Here is a 23,656-nt window from a genome sequence, read left to right as displayed (position 1 = left end):
TGTGTAGTGGTATGCTGGGTTGTCTCAGACCAGCTTGCAAGAACAAATGATTAAACATTCAGGAATTTTGCAAGCCCATTGTTCAATTATTGGTACCTTGAAATTGACCATGGTGGGAGTATTTACAACAGGGAAATGGGCAATGTTGCAAGGTAGAGCTTTTCCTCTGTTTTCTCAGGGCCTGTTTACCTGCACCCCACTGGATAGCACTTCCTGTGTCAGGCACTGTTTTAAGCCCTTTAGATATATGAATCCACATTTAACCCTCATAAACATCATGAAGAAGGCACCATTGTTATTCCCACTTTACAGACGGGAAACTGAGGCCCAGGGAGGCAAAGCCACTTGCCCAAGTGTGGTTCGGTAGTCTGTTTCCCTTAGACGAATGAAGACCATCCTCACCATCTCTGGGCTCAGCTGCCCTTGGTGGCCTCACAGGTACCAGCCATTCTCACTGCAGCCACTGTTTGTAATCAGCTCCTCTGGGAGAAGAGAGGCAGTTGCCTGGTGACCAAAGTGTTCCCTAGTTCTCTGAAGGTCACACTGAGTGAGGGGGAGAATAAAGATCACCACACAGGGTGCCCCCTCTTCCAGGGCTCCAGACAACAGATCCAATCAGCCCAGGCAGACCCCACGCAGCGCTCCAGACCTCCTTGGTGCTCTGACGCCATTAGCAGGATTGAATTAAAGGCCTGATGTCCTGGAACAGGGGCAGCAGGCTTTGTGTGCAGAGAGCCCTGCCGTGTGTGTGCATCATTGCCAGAGGAGGCAAAGCCCAGGCAGAGGGTGGGTGACCGCAGGGCCCCCAAACCTCACAGGTACTTCTGTCCAGCCAGTAGTTGCCTCTGGCATGTCCCTTTGGGACCACAGTTTGGGACAGTCATGGACTCCCCAAAGCTCAGCTTAGGGGTTAACAGTCTCTCCAGCGGCCATTCCAGCTTGAACATTCCAGATCTCTGCAGGGCCTTGTTTACCCCGCTGCGTTGTCACCTCCTGTGTGTCTGTCTCCCACTCCTCCAGGACTCCCGTAAGAGCAGAAGTGTGGCTCCAGGCCCCAGGCAGGCCCCTGTACACAGCAGACCTTCGATAAATGGGCGATGAATCAATGAATGAACAAGCAAGCCCGCATATTCCTGCTGCCACAAGGAGCTCCCGCTTCCTTCTCCAAGCCCTGCCACCAGGAACAAATTCCCTGTGCTCATCACACCCAGCCTTCCAGCTCCCGCTGGCTGGAGAAGGCGGCCTGTATGGCAGCAGACCCAGGAGAGCGGATGGGGGCCCTGAGAAGGACTCTCCAAGGAGGTGATATTTATGCTGAGATCTGAGGAGCCCCGATCACGGGAAAATGGAGAGCAGCGGAGTTCCTGGCAGAAGGGACCAGCACAAATGCTAGTCTAGAAACTGACCGTGGCCAGCGGAGCTTGAGATGAAGTTGACTGGGTAGACAGACGATGGAGCAAAGACCACCTCCCTTCACCCCATACACTGGGAGTCTCTCCGCGATCACCTGAGGGGCAGAGCCAGGCCACGTGCCCCCTGCCTGCCCCAGGGCACTGTCCCAGGGCTTTTACCCCCGCCCACCTGTACTGTTCCAGCTCTGAGAGCAGCCATGCCAAAGGGGAGGAGATGTAGCCATGAGAATGTCATTTTCTATCTCCCCAGCAAAAAGCCCCAGCATTTAATCCTTGGATAATTTAATATAATAAAATCCCAGGAACAGATATTTTAAGTCGGAACAAAATTGTGTCCAGCAGTTTTGGGTAATTCCCAAGGGGCCCAGGGCCCCATTTCTTGATCCAGAGGCCAGTTTGGGTTTCTAGAGTCCTTCTGACCTGACATGCAGTCTCCCAGGCGGCTTTCCAGTTTGCTTCGACCAGCTGATGCCCCCACAGCCAACATTTCCCCGGCTTGGCTAGGTCTCAGAACCGCCCGCGAGCTTTGCAAATGCACATTCCAGGTGCCGCCCCAGCTCTGTGAGTGTCCTGACAGAGGGTAAAGGGGAGCTGGATTTTCAACCAGGAGGGGGCTGACTCTGCTGCTCTGGCAGGTTTCAGGAGGCCCCTGGTGACTCTGAACGGCATCCTTGTCCCTGGAAAGGGCTATAACCCTCAGCTTGGACCTGTGGCCTGCAGGTATGGGCACCTGGTTCTCAGCACTCCCTCCCCAGCGCTCTGTGATGTGGATGTAGGTGAGACGGATCAAATCTCCATGACCGCCGCCCCCCAGCGCTGTCAGCGGAGCATGGCACCCAGGACAGACCCTGAATACATGCCAATCCTTGATGGCCACGTCACCAGGCACGTGGAGCACAATGGCCTGGGCTTGAGACAGGGAAAGTGTTGACTTTGAATTGATGCCCTGGCTATGTGACCCTTCTGAGAACCAGTTCCTCTGTTGTAAAGTGGACATGCTTCCACAGCGGCTGTCTCGCGCTGTGTCCCAGGCCAGGCCTTTCTAATCTATGTCTCATTAACTATTATTATCCCCATCTTAAGGAGAAGGAATCATGGTTAGATAGGTGGCAGGACTGGCCGGGGTCACCCAACCCGGTTACGGAACCCAACTCCTTCAGTCAGCTTCAGGCAAAACTTCTCCCAGAAGGATGGCATTCTCTCTGGTAGTTTGAAATGCAGCCTCCTGGGCCCTGCCTGAGTCAGAATCCCTGAACCTAAAGACTGAGAACGTCCCCACCCTAAGCAACTAGGCTGAGTAGCTAGGACAGGCCAGTCTTGTATGTGGGTGTGCCCACTTCATCAGGGTGGGCTTTCCTAGAATAAACCAACGAAAGCCCCCCACTTGCACATTCAGGTTGGATTATGATTATTATATTATCCTTATTGCTGTTCACCATAGAGATAATTAATGCTGTCCTTCTCCATTGTTCCCAGGGAGTTTCCCTCCTGACATCTGGGAGGGTGTGTAGTGGAACAGGGGTGGCGGAGGGCATGGAACCTCCGTGGGGTCTGGTGCCTCCTACCTATACCCCCAACTCTGCTCACACCTTCTTCCCACAGCCGGCAGGGGTGCGGAAGGGGTGAGGCGCGACGAGCACTGCCGCGGTTGTGGGGAATGGGGAACCTGGGTCCCCCTCCTCTCCTCACCCCTCTCCCCGCCGTTTCCGGCCCGGGGCGGGGCGCTCCCCACTCCTGGCAATGCGCGAAGCCGGAGCGCACTAGGACCGTGGCGCTCCGCCCGCCGCCGCTATAAGAGGCTGCGCTCGCACCCCACGCGGAACCCGCGGCTCAGACCAGTTCCTGGCGTCCCGACCTGTGTCGGACCCGAGGCCGGACCCGCCGCTGCGCAGCCGACGCCAGCCCAGGGCCTGGGAGGGACAAGCGCCCCCGGGCCCCCGCCGCGGGCACCATGGGCGCTACCCACTCCGCGTCCGAGGAGGTGCGGGAGCTCGAGGGCAAGACAGGCTGTGAGTATCCCGCGGGGGACGGTGACGGGGACCGCGACCCCCGGCCGGCTGGCACGGGGGCTCCCAGCCCACGGCCACCCGCTGGGCTTCGGGCCACCGCGCTGTGTGACCTTGGACTAGTAGCTGGCTCTCTCTGCGCCTCAGTCTCCCCCTCCTTCAAATGGGTCCCCGCCGGCCACTTTGCAGGCTGCGGTGATGCTGAGTAAGTGTCGCGGCAGCTCTGCCTCGGTGCTCTCGGAGTTGGCTGGGAACCCCCGAACCTGGGACTGCGGACCCGGGAGGGAGCAGTGTCCGGGCTCCCGGGCCGGGAGAGCTGGCGCCCATGGACGCTCAGCTGTTGTACGCGACCCGCACCTGAAAGTCGTTTGGATTCAGGATTACGCAGGGGGAGGAAAGTTTTTCAGTCGGTGGGAGCTGGGTGGGAGCTGGGTGGGAGCCCGGCCCCGCGACCTTAGCGCGGGTGAGCGGGTCTCTGAGCCTCCCGTCTGTAAAATGGTTTCAGGCGGGTCCCCCGCTACCCCACCATGGGTAACTGGGAGGATTAAGCGAGGCAGCGCCCGAAGAGCACTTTGCTGGAGCCCGGCGACCTTCGTGGAGCTCGCCCGGACTCCCGGGCCCGCAGAGGCTGTGCGCCCCGTATCCGCCTGGGGCAGGGCGCACCGCACCGGGAGGCCGGGCTGCGGGCCGAGCTGACCGCAGGGAAGTGATGGCGGAAGCGCCTGACCGCCCAAGTCCAGCCGGGCTGGGAACTTGACCCTGGCACCCGGTTCTATTACGGGCTGTGAAGGGGGTTGTGGACTGAAGACCGAGAGAGGCCAGGTGAGTGGGCAGACTGGCTTTGGCAATGGGCAGACCGGGTGTCAACCCCGCCAGCGCTACTTCCTGGCTGTGTGTCCTTGGGCTAGTCACTTTACCTCTCTCTGTCTCTGTTTCCTTCCTTCTAGAATGGGATTTCTGCTAGTATTTTGTAGATAAATGCTCAAAAAAACCGTATTTGCAGCGGTAATTTCCAGTCAGGAGCTGGCTCCTGGTGCCTGCTTCGAGTTTAGTGCAGACAGTCAGCGGCCATGGTGGATCAGCTGGAGGGAGCGGCCCCGCCATTTGTGCGTGAGCTGAAAAATGACCCCTCCTGACTCCCAATCTAAACACCTGATTCCCAATCTAAACACCTCTTTCCAGGAGAATTGGGTGAAAATTACAGAAAGCCCTTAATAATTGGTGTCTGCGTCTACACATGCATACATACACAGACATGTATGCGGACACCTTCCTGTGTACAAATATAGAGCTATCTTCAACTGGAGAAAAAAAAAGTTGTGGTGCATATATATCATATGGAACCCCCTTTTTTTTAAAGAGGGGGAGTAAGAGTATATTTTTGTAACTTTTATTTGCATCAAGGAATTAAGAATAATACTTATTGGGGGATTTGGTAGAAAAGATGAAGGGGGGTGAGCTTTTCACTGTTAACTTTTTTATGTTTTCATTTTGAACCATGTGTGACTTATTCAAAAAGTTTTATAAAGTCTAGTTCAACAAGGAGCACGTGAGAGAGGAGGTAGGATTCCTGTCACCTGAGTTTCTTGGATTTCCCCTGTTTTTATTATTTCTTGAGTGCCCTCTGGCTGCCTTAAATCTGGCTGGTTAGAAATGGGGGTTCTCTGAGGCTGGTATCTCTGCAGGAAGGGTGGGCTGGCCGCAGTCTCTCAGGCAGCCCCTCGTGGCAGGCAGTCTGGGGGAATTCCATCTGGTTGTGGGTTTGACAGGTGACGGGGCTGCAGAGCATGCTGGGAATCTTGTCAGTTTCCTGGGCCCAGCCTCCAACCCGGATGATAGAAGCTGAGGGTCCCGTGCTTTGTTGCTTTCCTAGAGGTGGCTGATGTGACTTCCCTTTTTGCTGCTCAGAACTCAGATTTCACACCCCAAAGAGGGAGGGGAGACAGAGGAGGTCAGGGAAGGAGTTCTGAGGTGAGACTAGAGGGGAGGATAATGCCTTCCATTATCTGAACTTCAAGTAGGTGGAAACTTCCCCCTAGTTCTGTGAAAGGGGTTGGCACAGTCTGAGCACTTTTATCCATTCAGACCCAGAGAGGTTGATTTCCTGAGGGGAGATGCACAGCATAAACAGATCAACCCACTGGTGTCAAGTTCTGTGAAGAAGATACAATCCGATGGCATGAGAGTTGGGGGAGGGGCAAGGAAACATTTCTTTCGAGGGGACCAGGAGGGCTTCTCGGGGGAGGTGATAATGGAATAGACCCAAGTAAGAAGGAGCCAGCTGCGTGAAGACTAGTCGGAAGTGCATTTGGAGCAGAGGGCACAGCGAATGCAAAGGTCCTTTGGCAGGAACAAGTTGAGGACAATGAATGAGGTTTGTATGAGATGAGGACGTGGACATGGGGCTCAGGTTGGGTTGGGAACCTGATTTAAGGGGTCTTGATAGGTATGCAGCCTTGGGCAAGTCATTTACGCCCTGAGTGCCTCAGTTTCATGCACTATAAAATCGGGATAAAAGTGGTACCTTCCTCTGAGTTGTTGGGAAGGATTAAGTGAGTGAATTCACCTGAAGTATTTAGAACAAGCACAAGTGTTTAGTATTATCAGCCATGCTTTAAATACCTTGATAGGTCCTGGTTGCTCTGAGCCACAAGTAAGAGTTAAGTCGGTGCCGCTTCTTCACAGCTGCGTGACCTTAAGCAAGTCATTTTACCTCTCTGAGCGTTAGTGCTCCCACCTGGATCGTGGGGTGGCGGTATAGATTCAACAAGAGGGTGTATGTATGTGTGGCAGTGCTTGACTTGGTATGGGAACGTCAGCTCCCAGCATCCTGCGGGCTGGGTGGAGTGTTCCTATAAGAACCCTTGGGAAGCATCCCTGAGAAGGGGGAAGAGCCCTAGGTCCAGGGCAGCCAGAGAACAGGCTGTGCCCACAGGGTTGCTAGGCTTCCCCCGCCTCTCTGAGGACCAGGGTGATCCCTTTGCATGCACTCTCTTGGAATCCTCATGGTAGTCCTCCAGGGAAGGTGGTACTGTGGCCATTTTACAGAGGCTCAGAGGAGTAAAGCAACTTGCCTCCCGTCCCGCAGCTCCTATGCGGAGGAGTAGGGATCTCAGGATCCCCAGGCTCACTGTCCTGCTACTGCTGTGCTTTCACTGTGTTTCGTTGCCCCTCAGATTTCTAGGAACCCAGAAGGGGTAAGAACAGCCTGCCCGTATATTTTTCTCACCACCAGGCCTTTGTACAATCGGTTCCCTGTGCCTGGAGCACTCTTCCCATCTCACATAATGCGGCGTTTGCATATGGCCGTACTTCTGTAACCACCACCCAGGTGAAGATCGCGCACGTTTCCTCTTTGCCCCGTCTCTCTCTCTCTTTTTTTTTTTTTTTTTTTGCGGTACGCAGGCCTCTCACTGCTGTGGCCTCTCCCGTTGCGGAGCACAGGCTCCGGACGTGCAGGCTCAGTGGCCATGGCTCACGGGCCCAGCCGCTCCGCAGCACGTGGGATCCTCCCGGACCGGGGCACGAACCCACGTCCCCTGCATCGGCAGGCGGACTCTCCACCACTGCGCCACCAGGGAAGCCCTGCCTCGTCTCTTTATGAAACTCATGCTCTTCCTCGTTCAGAGCTCAGCTTAGCTATTGTTTCCTTCCAGAAAGCCATCCCTGGCTACCCTCCTTCCTACCTTTGTGTGTTAAATGCCCGTCGTCAGCACTCCTGCAGCCCCTGCATTCCCTCCCGTAATAGCTCACATCACACCCTGTTATAATTGTCAGCTTCGTCGCCTGCCACCCCCTTGAAACTTGGAGCTGCCTGAGAGTGGGGAGTACTCAGTACCTTTGTACTCAGTGAGAACACAAGAGGTTCACGTTGAAGGGGTGAAGGCCCTGGGGACTTTATAACCCAGGGAGTATTGCCCAGGAGCCAGTGTCCGGTATAAAATCTAGTGCCTCACCAGCAGCTGGCCTTGGCCACGTCAGCCCTGCCAAAAATAGGCCTGAGCGCAAGCTCGCTCACGCAGGGCATCCTTGGGTCTGCACGCCCACCTCGCCTTGCCTGTCAGAGTCTCATCGACTGATTTAAAACATAGACAAGTATTCCCAAACATCTTTTCTGCGCCAGGAAAGCTGACTACCTAGACTGTTAAAATTCATATTAGAAACCCGAGCGAAGGCATTCTAGTCGTGTGTCCGAGTGGTGAGCTGGCCTTTCTCCGTGGCAGGCGTGGTGTCAAGCCCAATGTGTGTCCCAAGGTGTGACGTGGACGCTGGACAGGAAGAAAGGAATCACTCACTGTGGCGTGTTCCCTGTCCCCACCTTGAGCTGGCCTGGGGGTGGCCCCCGCTTCCTGTCCCCCCAACCCCGTGTCTGCTTCTGGAATTGGAAAGGAAAGAATGCGAGGAGGAATCTGGGAAAAGTGGAGGGGTCTATTTTTTCCTTCGGGCTCCAGGGCAGCTCCACAGCTAATGTTTATCGGGCGCCTGTCACCTGCCAAACACTGTGCTGAGCTATGAAGTTTCCCCGCGGTGGCTCACGGAATCCTCCCAGGAACACTGTGGCCTTCCCATTCCAGAGATGGGGAAGTCAAGGTTGAAGAGAGGACGTGACTGCCACAGGCCTCTGAGAAGCAGAGGCGGGATTCAAGTCCTGGTCTGACCCCCGGACCTCATCCTTTGGGGAGGGAACCAGAGATGCGGGAGGCCTGTGTGGCCTGGGCTGCATTTTCCACTGGAATCTCCTGGCTGGGCAGTACTCCTGGGTTATAAAGTCTTCAAGCAGCCCCAGACCACAGCCTCAGCCCCTTCACCACATACCACATGCCCTGGTGGCATGTCACCTCCCCTGCCTTCCTGAAGCTCGGGGCCTTGAGGGGTAAGGGCGGACCGCCGGTACCACTGTGTTCATTCCTGTTGTCACCAAGGCTTGTGAGGCTGAATGGCCAGCAAGACCTATTGGCTCCCTTTCCGTTTCCTCTGGGGTGGACTGTGGTTTTAACTTGGGGTCCTTGGGGAGTCTCTGAAACCCATAAAGTGGGGTGCAGAATTGTGTCCGTGGGGCCCTGGGAGCTGTAGACCCTCAACTTTCCTGAGATTCTTAAAACAGTGACGATGCATTCCACAGTATGTAAATCAGATCCCAAATAGAAAGTAACAATAAGAGCACTTAAAGCTCTTGAGAAGAATGAATAATGGTGGCTCCCTGCTGAGGGAGGAGCAAACATATCTGGGAGGACTGGTCCCCAAAGGCTGAGCTCTCAGGGGCCCATGACCACAGCAGGGAGGGCCAAGTGACCCCAGCCCTCTGGAACCTTTTCTGCCTTGGTCGGGTGGGTTGTCCAGACCTCTGCCCACTCCCTGGGTGCTCCCAGTGTGGAAACGTGCGGGAAAGGGCTGGGTAGCAAGTGAACTAATTCCTGGGCACCCAGAAGCACCCCCTGCCCTGGCCCGTTTTGCACTCTGTGCACCCGGATCCGATCATCCCACGTTAGCAGTAGCTGCAAAATAGGGCTCGGAGGCCGGCGATCATCGGGCTTGCCCCACGCGGCAGTGCTGGGACGCCTGCTCCAGGCCGCAGCCCTCTCTGAGCCGCCGTCTCCACCCCTTTGAAGACGTGACAGTCAACGAGACGGTCTAGAGCTGTGGATGAGGTAACAGCTGCTCTTTCTTGGGCCTTTTCCATCCATCATCCCATCCTCCTAAGAGCCCAGTGGGACTTTTGTTACTCGTTTACAGATGAGGAAACTGAGGCTCAGACAGGCAGGTGACTGCTCAGGGTCACTTAGATGCATACGTGTAACTGAATCACTGTGCTGTACACCTGCAGCTAACACGGTTTTGATATTATAAATCAATTATACTTCAATAAAAACAAAGAAAATATAATTAAAATAAAGGTCACTTAGATGTGGTGTGTGGAACCCAAGTTCAAAACAAGGCCTCTTTAATGGTATAGATGATCTTACTTGCAAAGCAGAAGTAGAGACGGGTAGAGAACACATGTATGGATGCCAAGGGGGAAAGGGGTGGGGTGGGAGGAACTGGGAGGCTGGGATTGACACATATATATTATTGATACTGTGTATAAAATGGACAGCTGATGGGAACATGCTGTATAGGACGGGGAACTCACCTAATGCCCTGTGGTAGCCTAAATGGGAGGGAAGTCCAAAAGGGAGGGGGCATCTGTATGTGTACGTATGGCTGATTCATTTCGTTGTGCAGTGGAGGCTAACACAGCATTGTAAAGCAACCATACTCAATAAAAATAAATTTAGGAATACACTGTAAAAAAAAAAAAAAAAAAAAACTCTTTTGGGTGCAAGGAGAAACTGCCTCTCCCATGTGACAACATAGGTGGAGAGTGTGAGGGACCCCAAGTCGTATTATCTGTGAGAGTCAACACTGCTGCCCCATGACCTTGTTAACAGTGTTCCACACACTTGTTTACCCAGCTGGCAAGGGGAGAATCGGACCTCAAGGCAGATAGGATTAGCTCTGGGTGATGTGGAAAGTTCTAGAAGTGTGGGCTATGCCCCGCCAACCCCCAGGGAGGGCAAGCTTGGTGATGAGCAGTGTGAGGGGTGTGGGGAGGGCTGAGAAGAAGAGACCCCCTCCATTTCCTGGGTCTGACTGTGTGGCTCACGTCTGTTTCAGAAGTTGTGTTTTCTCTGCATGAAAGCAACCGGCAATCCACTCCAAGACTTCTCAGCTCCACGGATTAGTAGTGATTAGATCCCTCATGCATCTTTCTTTCTCGCCTCCCCCATCCCCACGCTGGCAGGGTAATTTTTCTGTGAGTTAATGGTCCCCAGAATACAGCATGGAATTTAATCATTGCTCAGATATGCCATACGGCCCAATCCTACAGAAAAAACGCCGCGATAAGATGCGTCTACTTTTGCAAAGCACTTTAGTATCTGCTATCTCAAGCCCGGGGAACAAGGCGTTTTTGGCTCAGGAGTGCCCACTGCTTTGGGAAGATAAGGCAGGGCCTCCTTTTCCCAGCCTGGAGAGGCTGGGCAAGGTGACGAGGAGGAGCCTGGCAACCTGGTCCTGCCAGCCATCCTGTCGCCGGCTCCATCTTTATTATTAATTCATAAAACCAGAAGGTCAAGTGGGTGATTTCTGCCAGTGGTGGAAATCACCTTAAGCGTGAGGACAAAAAGGCCCTTTGTTGTCCCAACAGTGTGACCTTTGTGGACAGGCAGGCTGTCAGAAGTGGGCCTTCTGTTCTCAGCACAGCTCCCTGGGAGGTGAAAGGGAGCAGTTAGGTCTCAGGGCCCAGGTACCTCTGGGAGGGAGGGCGGGTGGCCAGGCAGGAGACAGCAGCACGGTTGGTGTCGCTGAGTTATACAGCGATGGAAAGAGAAAGCGCGGGGGTGGGGGGGGCCCTTCCCAGCTCCTGAGCACCCATGCCAGGGTCTCAGTGATCAGAGAACCCCAGGTGAGCACCCAGCACTTCACAGGCCTTACCCACCTGGTAGTTCTCAGGAGTTCCCTTATCTTGTCCTCTCCTGCATCTCCAAGGCCTCAGCCAGAGTCCCATGTGGACACAGACTAGCCTTCCACCACCTTGACCTTTAGCAGCAGGTAGATGTGGGTTTGAATCACGACGCTGCTGTTTACTGTCTAAGCAAGAAACTTCGCCTCCCTGAGTCTTAGTTTCCTCATCTGTATGATGGGAATGTGTCCCAAGGCTGCTGTGAGGATTGAATGAGAATTTGAGTAAAGCTCTTCACACGTCATAAGTGTTCAATAGTTGTTGGCAGGTACAGATCGTTTCGATTGTAAACCTTTCAGAAGCTGGCCATATATCTCCTTTTTAAGGGTATTCTGTAACTTCCTTCAGTAATTCATATCACTTGTGACACACCTGCCATCTTTGACATGCGTCAAGTTTGTCATTTTCTTGATGTTGTGCTAATGATCAGGGACCTTAGCATGCTTTAATTTGTATCACTCTGTAGTATTTTTTCTTTAATTTAAAAACCTACATATTGGTTTTTGTTTTATGCAGACTCTATTAATTTTTGCAACCATTCTTCCTTACAGATTCAGGTTTTTTTTAATATTTATTTATTTTGGCTGTATGAGGTCTTAGTTGTGGCATGCAGGATCTTTGTTGCAGCATGCAGGATCCTTTTTTAGTTGGGGCGTGCGAGCTTCTTAGTTGTTGCATGCAAACTCTTAGTCACAGCATGCATACGGGATCTAGTTCCCCAACCAGGGATCGAACCCGGGCCCCCTGCCTTGGGAGCACAGAGTCCTACCCACTGGACCACCAGGGAAGTCCCCAAATTCAGTTTCTTCTTATGTAACACACCTTTCCATGGCGTTTGCAACAAGTCTCTGTGAGTTGTCAGCTTGGTCTGAAAATGTCTTTATTTTGCCAGGCTACAGGAATGATCATTTGGCTGGGTATAAAATTTGAGGTTGCTGCATGTTTTCTCTCAGCACTGAGTTTTTGGTCTCTTCTTGCTGTTGAAAAGTCATCTCTTTTGTCTGATTGATATTTCTTTGTAGAAATCTGCTTTTTCCCCTCTGTTTAAAAATATTTGTTGGTGGTGTTTTTTTAGGTGCTTTGTGTAGGTGTGGATTTAATTTATCCTGCCTGGGAATGGTTTATGCTGTATTATTATAAATTGACTGATATCTTCCATAATGAAGATATTACCTCTCCCCTTTCTCCTAATCTTTTTCCTCAGTAATTACTTTGGAAGGGGATGAACCGTGTCATCCTGTCCTGAATGCCTCTTTACTTTTCTTGCATATTTCCTATCTTTTTGTTGCTCTGTGCTGTATTTTGATTTGTTTCCTTAGGTCTGTCTTCCAATTCACTAATTCTCTCTTTAGCTATTACAGCTTTGCTGCCTTAACCCAACTTAGTTTTTTAAATTCCATAGACTTAAAAAAAACCATTTTGTAAGTTCTATAAGGTTTTCAGATTCACTGCTTTTGTCATAGGGCACTGTTCTTATATTATTCATAATAATTTAAAGCTTACCGTATAGTTTCTGCTGTCTCATCTTCTTGGGGGTCCATTCCATTTATTAACTGTGTCTGCTGATTATCCCATATGGTGGTCATTTGCTGTGTAGTTTGGGTTTTGATTCTGAGCTCATCTTTGGGCTGGCTCCCCCCCTGGTTTTCAGTCATCTCCAGATTCATGCTGAGGCCACACCGAGTAGAGGTGGGCTTAGCTGAAGTACCTCTCCCATGAGAGTACCCTGTGCCCTGGGCTATAGAAGTACCTCACACAGTGCTTTGCATTTGTTGTTCTGGGTACCTTAGGGCTTTCGCTGGTCTGGAAACACTTTTTACATTAATTCCTCAATTTGGCTTTCCTGTGCCACAGAGGTTTGGATTTTTCTCTTGTGAATGACACAGGCCTGGAGTTTTGATTCATCATAGAGTCCCCCTCCTCTCCTCTGCACCCTGCCACCTCTTCTGCAGAGTCAGCTTCTTGTTGATCCTCTGGGCCAGCAGGGAACATTTTTCTGTCCCACCTTATATGGAGAGGCAGTCCTTTGTGCTCTAGCTTTTGATAGGAGTCTCACTTCTAACTCGTATGGACCCAGGGCGTCCCACCTTATATGGAGAGGCAGTCCTTTGTGCTCTAGCTTTTGATAGGAGTCTCACTTCTAACTCGTATGGACCCCAGGCCACTGCTGTCACTCAGTGGGCTGGAAGCCACACCTTTGCTGTGAGAGCCTGGAAATATTCTGGTACCCCTGGGCCACCTCACTTTGCTGGGTCTGAGTCCCCTCCTTGCTCTGGCACCGGGGGATTTCCCTTTCTTTCAAGCTTAGTGATGTCTTAAATTTTTTTCTAATTTTGTCCAGTGCTTCACAGGTTCATAGTGGAATGCAAAGTCTGTGTTAGCTCCTTGTAGAAGGAACTGGAGTTTTGTTTTTGTTTTTGTTTTAATATTTTTTGGCCATGCTGTGTGGCATGTGGTATCTTAGTTCCCCAGTCAGGGGTCTACCCCACGCCCCCTGCTTTGGAAGCGTGGAGTCTTAACCACTGGACCACCAGGGAAGTCCTGATACTGGAGTTCTTTACCTAAATGTCCTACCATAATAAGCCCTCATGCTTTTGGTAAATCTGGAGCTGAAGATAGTTCTGGAAGAATGTGAAAACCAGTTTCCTAGAGACTCTGAAAAGTGCCCAAATCTCTGCTGATTAACTGTTGCTTTTCTCCCTTCCTCATCTTTAGTCTTTTTATTAAAATGGAGACATCTCTCTTTGTTTAGTGATGTAAATGGTATGTATTCATTGTCCCAGTCGCTTCTTAGTTTTGGCAGACAGCACGGCAGATGGTCCTGAGAACAGATTCCGGAGTCACAGACCTGGGTTCAAATCCCCGTTCTGCCGCTTATATCCGTGTGACCTTCAGCGAGTGACTTACCCTCTCTGAGAGTCAGTTTCCATATCTGTAAAATGGGTGTGATAACCCCCAGGAGAGGCAGGCACTGTGATGAGGACTAAATAAGATCATGTGTGTCAAGTGTTTGGCTTAGTTCCTGCCTCTGAGTAAGTGCTGACACTTGGTGGTTATTATTACTGCTCTAAGGCAAATGGGAAAGAACAGAGGCTAGCCGTAGGAAGGTGAGCGCGGATGAGCAGAGCATGGTCTGTGCGATTTTGAGTCATGCTCACCCACTCTGACAGCTTCCTGAGTTGTCTCGTTGCTCATGAGGGGAGAATGTTTTCTGAAATCATGTCCCTCCAGTCTGACCCAGAGTCCCCTCCAGTCCTCAGATTTGGAGGATTCATTCTGTACAGCAAACAAAACAAAAGGAAATATCCTAACAAGACCCTCGGTACCTAAAATAAATGCCGTCCTCAGGCTGGCATGGGCCTGGGGCAGCTCTTCCTGGGAACCCCTCAGCTTTTGCACTTACAAAGCGGGTTGACGTTTTCGAGCAAAGGGTTGAAAGCTGCCGGAGGAAGGCCAGCAATTAATCTTCTTGTCGTTGCTTCTGCTTTGGAATAGAATTGAGTTTGATAACTTCATTCGCAAGACCGAGGGCACCCAGGTGCATCTTTGGATTACTTTAAATTCCCAGCAGTGAGGTGTGGTCTGGCATGTGTACACGCCCGGCACATGGCTTGCAAGGGGCAGGCAGGTGGAGGAGAGGAACAGGGCATCCGGCACCGTGAAGCATCGTGTGGGTGCCAGGCATGTGGGGGAGGGTCCCTTCCAGGCTGTGGAGGCCGGTCCCTCGCTCTCCCTGCCCAGGCCCCGGCTTAGTCATTGCTTGGGCTGTAATTCCAGGAGGGGCACAAGTTCTCTCTCCCCTGGGATCCTGGAGGCAGCTGAAGAGCCGCATAGGTACCATGAGATTATTGCTTTGGGGACATAATACTAGCAAGCACGGCGGCTCCAGGATCTTACGCTCTTCCGGCCAGGTTCAGTGCTCAGTGTGTATATCATTTTTTTTTCAATGGAGGCAAAATTCACATAACATGAAATTTACCATCGTAACCATTTTATTTTTATTATTTATTTATTTATTTTGGCCGCACCGTGCGGCTTGCAGGATCTTAGTTTCCCAACCAGGGATTGAACCTGGGCCCCCAACCGTGGAAGCATGGAGTCCTAACCACTGGACCGACAGGGAAGCATACAGTTCAGTGTCATTAAGCACATTCACGATGCTGTGCTGCCGTCGCCACTGTATTTCCCGACCATCTTCATCACCCCACAAAGAAGCTTCAGCAGTCACTCTAATCTCCCAACTCGTAGCCCCTGGCAACCACTAACCTACTTTCTGTCTCTATGGACTTGCTTACTTTGGGAGATTCATATAAAAGGAAGCATACAGTAGTGGCCTTGCGTGTCTGGCTTCTTAATGTCATGTTTTCAAGGTTCATCCAGGTTGTATCAAGCGTCACTGCTTCATTCTGTCTCGTGGTGGTATAATGTTCCATTGGATGGAGATGCCGCATTTTGTTCATCTGCTCACAAGTAGATGGATATTTGGGTTCCCACGTTTTGACGATTATGCATGTTGTTTATGTGATTTGATTGTTTTTCGTGGTATGAACAGCCACGTGTAGGCAGTGCTATTATTATCTCTGAATTACGGAGGAGGAAGTTAACAGTCTTGGGGAGAAGGTTTAGTAAGACGAGAAGCTGGGGGTTGAACCTGCAGCTCTTGGAAGCGATGGGGTTAGCTCACCTTTCCGTCTGGCTGGGCGCATCTCTGTGTTGCAGGACCTCAGCCAATGCCTGGGTTGAGTACTGGCCAGTCTCTCGGGACACAGCCAGCAGGAGAGCTTTGGGGGTCCTGGAAGCCACCAAGCCCTTCCCAGTGATGCCACTTGGAGTCCCAGAGCCTGCATCCAGGCTGGCACTGCAGGGGGAAGCGGAGGGAGGCAGGGTGGCTTTGGGGTGCCCCTGGAGACAGCAGCCAGCATGCTCTCAACCACCCTCGCTTCTCTCAGCTGTGTCTTGAGCGCCCTTCCCTACCTCAACTGCTCCAGCTGCCCGCCTCTCAGTGGGTACCCAGCCCCATCGTCTGCATCAGCCCTCCGTTCTGTTACCGGGCACATGGGATGTGGTTCTGTAGCTTAGCACCCTCCGGAAACTCAGGGTGAAGTCTGAGTGCCTTAGTGTGACGTGTGCGCCCCCCACTCCTGTGCCCCTGTTCCTAGTCTGCCTCCCACCCGTGCTAAAGGGCTTGGAGCTCCCCGAGTTCTTCCCACTCTGCCTGCGCCAGCCCTCAGCCCCTGGGATCCCACTGGGCATCACCTCCCACCCCATCCCCGTGGACCGGAAGCCCTACTCCAACCTTGGTGCTCCTTGGCAAGCGGACACTGCACTTAGGACCCTGGATCCCAGCGAGGTGAGGGCTCTGCCTCTTGTGTCTGCATCCTTGGTATCTGGCAGGTGCCCAGCAAACCAGAGGCACTCAGTAAATATCTCTTAATGAGTGGTGGGGGCACCTGTCAGAGGGTTGAGCAGATACAGGTGTGCCACGGAGGAGTCCGTCAGGCCCTCACACCCCTGAGGGCAGCCCAGATTCTGGGAGGAAGAAGCAAGTGGTATTCTATATGCCCCTCGCCACCAGGCTCAAATAGTCCTGACCGCCCCGTAGCGGACATGGGTAAATGGGGATCTTCGGTTTCCTCGCAAGTCATGTGAGGGAGGCTGGACCTCGTGGGAGATTTTGGGTGCCTAGTCTCCTCCCGCCCTCCTTCCTGAGTGTTGTCTCTGACCCCTGGTCCGTACGACTCTCCTTCCCCAGTGACTCCTTGCTTAGCATACCAGGGCGGCAGCCTGACCGTTGGGGCCAGGGCCAGGCAGAGACCCCATATCCATTAGCACCCCACTCACGCACTTTCTGTGTCCGTAGATTTGCCTGTTCTGGGCATTTCACATCAGTGGAATCACACACTATGTGGCCTTTTGTGTCTGGTTTCTTTGCCTCAGCAGAATGTGTTCCAGGTTCATCCACGTCGTAGCAGGTGTCAGTTACTCCATCCTTTTTTATGGCCAAATAATATTCCATTGTATGGATAGAACACTTTTTTATTAAGTCAATTTTTAATCAAATATTGTTCTTTGTTTCCTTAAATATGTAGTTTTTAGTAAACAAGCAAACTGAATATGGGAGGAAAAAACTATTTGTGCTGCCGGCCTTTTTTCTTCTTCCAGTTTTACTGAGATATAATGGACACACAGCACTCTATAAGTTTAAGGTGTGCAGCATAATGATTTGACCTACGTACATCACGAAGTGATGATCGCAATAAGTTTAGTGAACATCCATCGTTTCATATAGATACAAAATTAAAGAAATAGAAAAAAACCTTTTTTTCTTGTGATGAGAACTCTTAGGATTTTCTCTCAGTAACTTTCATATATAACATATGGCAGTGTTAATTATATTTACCATGTACATTACACCCCTAGTACTTATTTTTTAAATTTAATTTTAAATTTCTATTGGAGTATAGTTGATTTACAATGTTGTGTTAGTTTCAGGTGTACAGCAAAGTGATTCAGTTATACATATACTTATATCCATTCTTTTTCAGATTCTTTTCCCATATAGGTTATTACAGAACACTGAGTAGAGTTCCCTGTGCTATACAGTAGGTCCTTGTTGATTATCGGTTTTAGATGTAGTAGTTTGTTTATGTTCATCCCTAACTCCTGATTTATCCCTCCCCTCCATCTTTCCCCTTTGGTAACCATAAGTTTGTTTTTGAAGTCTGTGAGTCTGTTTCTGTTTTGTAAGTAAGTCCATTTGTATCATTTTTTAAAATTCCACTTATAAGTGATATCATATGATACTTATCTTTCTCTTTCTGACTTACTTCACTCAGTATGACAATCTCTAGGTCCATCCATGTTGCTGCAAATGGCATTATTTCATTCTTTTTTATGGCTGAGCAATATTCCATTGTATATATGTACCCCATCTTCTTTATCCATACCTCTTTCGGTGGACATTTACGTTGCTTCCATGTCCTGGCTATTGTAAGAGTGCTTCAGTGAACATTGGGGTGCATGTATCTTTCAAATTAGTTTTCTCCAGATATATGCCCAGTAGTGGGATTGCTGGATCGTATGGTAGTACTATTTTCAGTTTTTTAAGGAACCTCCATACTGTTCTCCACAGTGGCTGTATGCATTTACATTTCCACCAACAGTGCAAGAGGGTCCCCTTTTCTCCACACCCTCCCCAGCATTTGTTTGTAGACTTTTTTTTTTGAACATCTTTATTAGAGTATAATTGCTTTACAATGGTGTGTTAGTTTCTGCTTTATAGCAAAGTGAATCAGTTATACATATACATATGTTCCCATATCTCTTCCCTCTTGCGTCTTCCTCCCTCCCACCCTCCCTATCCCACCCCTCTAGGTGGTCACAAAGCACGGAGCTGATCTCCCTGGGCTATGCGGCTGCTTCCCACTAGCTATCTGTTTTACGTTTGGTAGTGTGTATATGTCCACGCCACTCTCTTACTTTGTCCCAGCTTACCCTTCCCCCTCCCCATATCCTCAAGTCCATTCTCTAGTGGGTCTGCATCTTTATTCCCATCTTGCCCCTAGGTTCTTCTGACTTTTTTTTCCTTCTTTTTTTAGATTCCATATATATGTGTTAGCATACAGTATTTGTTTTTCTTTTTCTGACTTACTTCACTCTGTATGACAGACTCTAGGTCTATCCACCTCACTACAAATAACTCAGTTTTCGTTCCTTTTTATGGCTGAGTAATATTCCATTGTATATATCTGCCACATCTTCTTTATCTATTCATCTGTTGATGGACACTTAGGTTACTTCCATGTAAGAATGCTCAACATCATTAATCATTAGAGAAATGCAAATCCAAACTACAATGAGATATCATCTCACACGGTCAGAATGGTCATCATCAAAAAATCTACAAACAATAAATGCTGGAGAGGGTGTGGAGAAAAGGGAACCCTCTTGCACTGTTGGTGGGAATGTAAATTGATACAGCCACTATGGAGAACAGTATGGAAGTTCCTTCAAAAACTAAAAATAGAACTACCATACGACCCAGCCATCCCACTACTGGGCATCTACCCTGAGAAAACCATAATTCAAAAAGAGTCATGTACCAAGATGTTCATTGCAGCTCTGTTTGTCGACTTTTTGATGACGGCCATTCTGACCAGTATGAGGTGATACCTCATTGTAGTTTTGATTTGCATTTCTCTGATAATTAGTGATGTTGAGCGTCTTTTCATGTGCTCTTTGCCCATCTGTGTGTCTTCTTTGGAGAAATGTCTGTTTAGATCTTCCACCCGTTTTTTGACTGGGTTTTTTTTTGATATTGAGCTGCATGAGCTGCTTGCTTAATCCAGTCACCTGTTGATGGACATCTGGGTTGTTTCTACCTTTTGGCTGTTATGCATCGTAGTGCTGTGAACATTCATTTATGGGTTTTTCTGTGGGCGTATGTTTTCATTTATCTTGGTTATATACTTAGGAGCAGAATTTGTGGATTGTGTGGTAAATCTATGTTTAATTTATTGAGGAGTCACCAAACTCTTTTCCACAGCAGCTGCGCAATTTTCCATTCCCACCAGCAACGTCTGAGGGGTCCAGTTTCTCCACAGTGTCACCAGCGCTAGGTATTTTCTGTTTTACTTTTCATTATAGCTGTTGAAGTTAAAATTTTTTTAATTTAAATAAGATGACACACGTAATCCCTATTAATTGCAGAAAAGTTAAAGGACAGGTAAGCAAAGATAAGGAGCTAGAGGAGGGAAATGTCCCGTCATTCTACCTTCTGGAACAATTTACTATTTTGTTGTGAACCTTTCCTAATTTTTCTTGTGCACACACTTGTATAACAATATGAACTTGGATGTAAATGAGATCTTTGTTGCCTGTTGGTTTTTCCATGTCATGATATTCCATGAACATTTTCCGATGTCCCACGATATTTTAAACATATTTTCTCAGGCCGTCTAGGATGCACCAGGATTTATTTAACCCGTTTCCCGTGGCCCGGCATTGCCCCAATTTTTTACTGTTTGAAACAGGCAAGGATGATTACTCTTATCTGTTTATCTTTGTACATATGTCTCGGTTACTCAGGATTCATTCCTAGGGATCAAGTTCCTGCTTCAGAGCGCGTGTACCAAGCACTCTCCAGCACAAATATAATGCAAGGTGGAATAATTCTAAATTTTCAACGAGCAATAGATGGAATGTAATTCCCGATTTTCTAGTAGCCACATTAAAAAAAAAAAAGTAAAGAAACAGGTGAAGTTAGTTTAATAATATATTTAACCCATTGTAACTAAAATATTATTTCAAATATAATTAATATAAAAATTATTAAGACAGTTTACGTTTTTTTCGTACTAGGTCTTTTAAAGCCAGTATTTTTTTTTTACACTTCAGCACATTTCAGTAGCCACATGTGGCTCTGTATTTGACAGTACAGGCGTATACTTTTTTGTTTAAACTTTTGATACAAAATGACAAGTCGCTCCGCCCTGCCCCCCCCCGCCCCCCGCAAAATTGGGCAGATTAAACTCCCACCAGCCCCATGGAAGGGTGTATATTTCCCTCAGGTTGAAATCTGATACCCAAAATAATGAGGTGAGATGCCAGGCTCAAGGTGTCTCTGCCTCCCGTTCCCATGGCAGCTGTGACCTCACAGGGGCCTGGAGAGAGGGCTCAGAGTGAGGAGCAGGGAAACTGGAAAAGCTTCCATCCCGGGAACCTTTGAGGGGACAACAGACAGGGCCTTCCAGGGTGTGACATGGGCACCTGTGTATCAGGCGCTCACGGGACAGACCTTATAGGGGGCCCAGGGTCAGCCTGGGGGGCCGGAGTTGAGGGCACAGGAGCTTAGCTGAGGGCTGAGCTCTTGGCTCTGAGGATTTGAGTGCCAAAAAAGATGGAACCAGAATTGGGGAGTTTGTCCTCCTAATTCCTCTGCTTTCAATCAAGCAGGACAGAGAGGTGCGTGTGTCACGTGTGCATGCACTTTGGATGCAATTAGCTGGAAACTCTTCGAGAAATCTGGTCTGAGATGGTTCATGGTTTACACAGTGCTTCCCGTCTGTGTGACCTTGGGCAGGTCTCAGTGTTCCCATCTCTAGGTTGGGGAGAAAACTGTGCCTACCTGATAGGATTGATTGAGACTTATGTGGGCCAAGGCTTGTCGAGAGTAAAGTCGAACACAGTGCCCGGGACACAGCTCGACGAATGCCTATTTTTAATTAATGCCTATTGTTGTCATGATTATGCACTAACTTCTTTCTTAATGTCCTTATTGAGATATAACTCACATCCCCTGCATTTCACCCATTTAAAGTGTCCACAGTTGAGGGCTTCCCTGGTGGCGCAGTGGTTGAGAGTCCGCCCGCCGATGCAGGGGACACGGGTTCGTGACCCGGTCCGGGAGGATCCCACGTGCCGCGGAGTGGCTGGGCCCGTGAGCCATGGCCGCTGAGCCTGCGCGTCCGGAGCCTGTGCTCCGCAACGGGAGAGGCCACGACAGTGAGAGGCCCGTGTACCGCAAAAAATAAAAAAAAATAAAGTGTCCTCAGTTTGTCGTGTAATCACAGGGTTGTGTAACAGTCTAATTTTGGAACATTTTCATCCCCGTCAAAGAAACTCCTTTGCTATTAGCAGTGATTCCCTCTCTCTTTCCACAGCCCCAGGCAACCACTGGTCTACTTTCTGTCTCTATGGCTCTGCCTCTCTGAGTGTTTCGTATAAATGGAAACCCGCCAGGCGTGGCTTTGTGACGGGCCCCTCTCACTTATTTTTCATGGAGGTGGTTTAGGAGCGTGTGGTTGGCGTTAATTTCTGATCATTATTTCACAACACATCAGTGTATTTTTTTAAAATTACTGAAATATAATTGATTTACGATGTGTTAGTTTCAGGTATATAGCAAAATGACTCAGTTATACATATATATATTCTTTTTTAGATTCTTTTCCATTATAGGTCATTATAAGATATTGAGTATAGTTCTCTGCTATACAGTAGCACCTTGTTGTTCATCTATTTTATATATAGTAGTGTGTGCATGTTAATCCCAAACGCCTCATTTATCCCTCCCTCCCCCCTTTCCCCTTTGGTAAACATAAGTTTGTTTTCTATGTCTGTAAGTCTATTTCTGCTTTGTAAATAAGTTCATTTGTATCATTTTTTAAGATTCCACATATAAGCAATATCATACGATAATTTGTCTTTCTCCGACTTACTTCACTTAGTGATCTCTAGGTCCATCCATGTTGCTGCAAATGGCATCAGTGTAAGTTTTTTTGATTTGTGAGTTAGAGCTGAGAACTCTAATTGGCCAGTGTCATCTGATCACCTAAAGCGAGGCAGTGTGGGGTGTCAGTTAGAAAGAAAACCTAAACTAAACCACACATGTTCTGCCAGACAAACTAAGTTAAAATCCTGGGTCTGCCTCTTTGAAGTTTAGTGACCTTGAGCAGGTTACTGATCTGTGTATCTGTAAAATGGGAATCGTCTGTCTTTTGGTCATTGGGTCATGGAGATGATTAAATAAGCACACACGTGCCCAGGATGCAGTACTTGCCAATGACTGATTCACCACTAACAATATATTTGAGATCCCTCGGCTGTCTCACATGGGGCCATATTGGGTGCTTAAAATATTCATTACATGACTAATAAATATATATTGTATAAGAGACGGTTTGGAAAATATAGATGAATCAAAGCAAAACAAACATAGTCTTTAATCCCAGCCTTGAGAGATAATTGCTATTATTATTTGGGGAAAACAGGTTGATTTTCTTTCCTTACTTATATACATTTGTATATATTTAGATGTTTTCCCAATGGGCGTTTGTGCTGTTTTCATAGCGTTGTTTTTAGACAACATTATGTTGGAATGTATGTTCACATTCAGTACACAACTGTCACTTTTAAACACAGCATCTTTTTTAAAAAATTGGCTGAACCTACCGTAAAGTATTTAACTGATCTGCTCTTGGTGGGCCCTGAGGTTGAGTCGTTTTTACACTGTTGTAGAGAATGTAACGGTGAACAGTTATGTACTCATCTTGTTGTACCCGTTGGATTTATTCTTTCAGGATAAATCCCCGCCGAGTAGAATTGCTGAGCTTCTTAAGTAAATGTTTTATTGCGATATCGTATACAGAAGAGTGCATCACTAGTGAGCATGCAGATCCCAAAACTTTCTGAGAACATATCTGTGTAATCTGCAGCTGGATCAAGAATTAAACGCTTCCAGTTCCCAGAAACCCTCTCAAGCCCCATTCAAATTACTGCCCCATCAAGGGCAACTTCTATCCTAACTTTTTAAAAAATTAAGACGTTATTATGAGCCATTTTAGGTTAACCGCAAAATTCAGGGGAAGGTACAGAGATTACTCATGGCCCCCTGCCCCCCACACACACACACAGCCTCGCCCACTGTCAGCATCCCCCACCAGAGAGGACATTTGTTACAATTGATGGACCTCCATTGATACATCATCACCCAGAGTCCACGGTTTACATGAGGGTTCCCTCTTGGCGTCCTACATCCTGTGGGTTTGGACAAATGTATAATGCCGTGTATCCGTAATTATAGTATCATACAGAGTAGGTTCACTGCCTTAAAAATTCTCTGTGCTTCGCCAACTCATCGCTCCCCTGGTAACCACTGACCTCGTTGCCGTCTCGGTAGTTTTGCCTCTTCCAGAATGTCATGTAGTTGGAATCGTACCATATGTAGCCTTCCTATC

At 49.0% G+C, this 23,656-nt stretch overlaps 2 protein-coding genes across 2 annotated transcripts in view; both read left to right on the top strand.

The window, feature by feature from the left end:
• The window catches only part of FBXO21 (F-box protein 21), a 58,836-nt gene extending 57,161 nt beyond the window's left edge, over nucleotides 1-1,675 (top strand). The window contains exon 15 of the transcript XR_003436718.1: nucleotides 1,021-1,675. The gene's annotated coding sequence lies outside the window, so the exon portion shown is untranslated. The remainder of the gene's footprint in view (nucleotides 1-1,020) is intronic.
• A 1,532-nt stretch (nucleotides 1,676-3,207) lies between these two features.
• Nucleotides 3,208-23,656, top strand: part of TESC (tescalcin) — a 62,960-nt gene continuing 42,511 nt past the window's right edge. Inside the window, exon 1 of the mRNA XM_027124698.1 lies at nucleotides 3,208-3,421. Within this exon, the coding sequence (XP_026980499.1) occupies nucleotides 3,364-3,421 (58 nt within the window). The 5' untranslated portion in view covers nucleotides 3,208-3,363. The remainder of the gene's footprint in view (nucleotides 3,422-23,656) is intronic.

This window comes from Aethalodelphis obliquidens, unplaced genomic scaffold (assembly GCF_003676395.1).
Source record: "Aethalodelphis obliquidens isolate GAN/ISIS:26980383/991018 unplaced genomic scaffold, ASM367639v1 scaffold28, whole genome shotgun sequence".
Lineage (NCBI taxonomy): Eukaryota > Metazoa > Chordata > Mammalia > Artiodactyla > Delphinidae > Aethalodelphis > Aethalodelphis obliquidens.
This window is presented reverse-complemented; position numbering and strand designations above follow the sequence as displayed.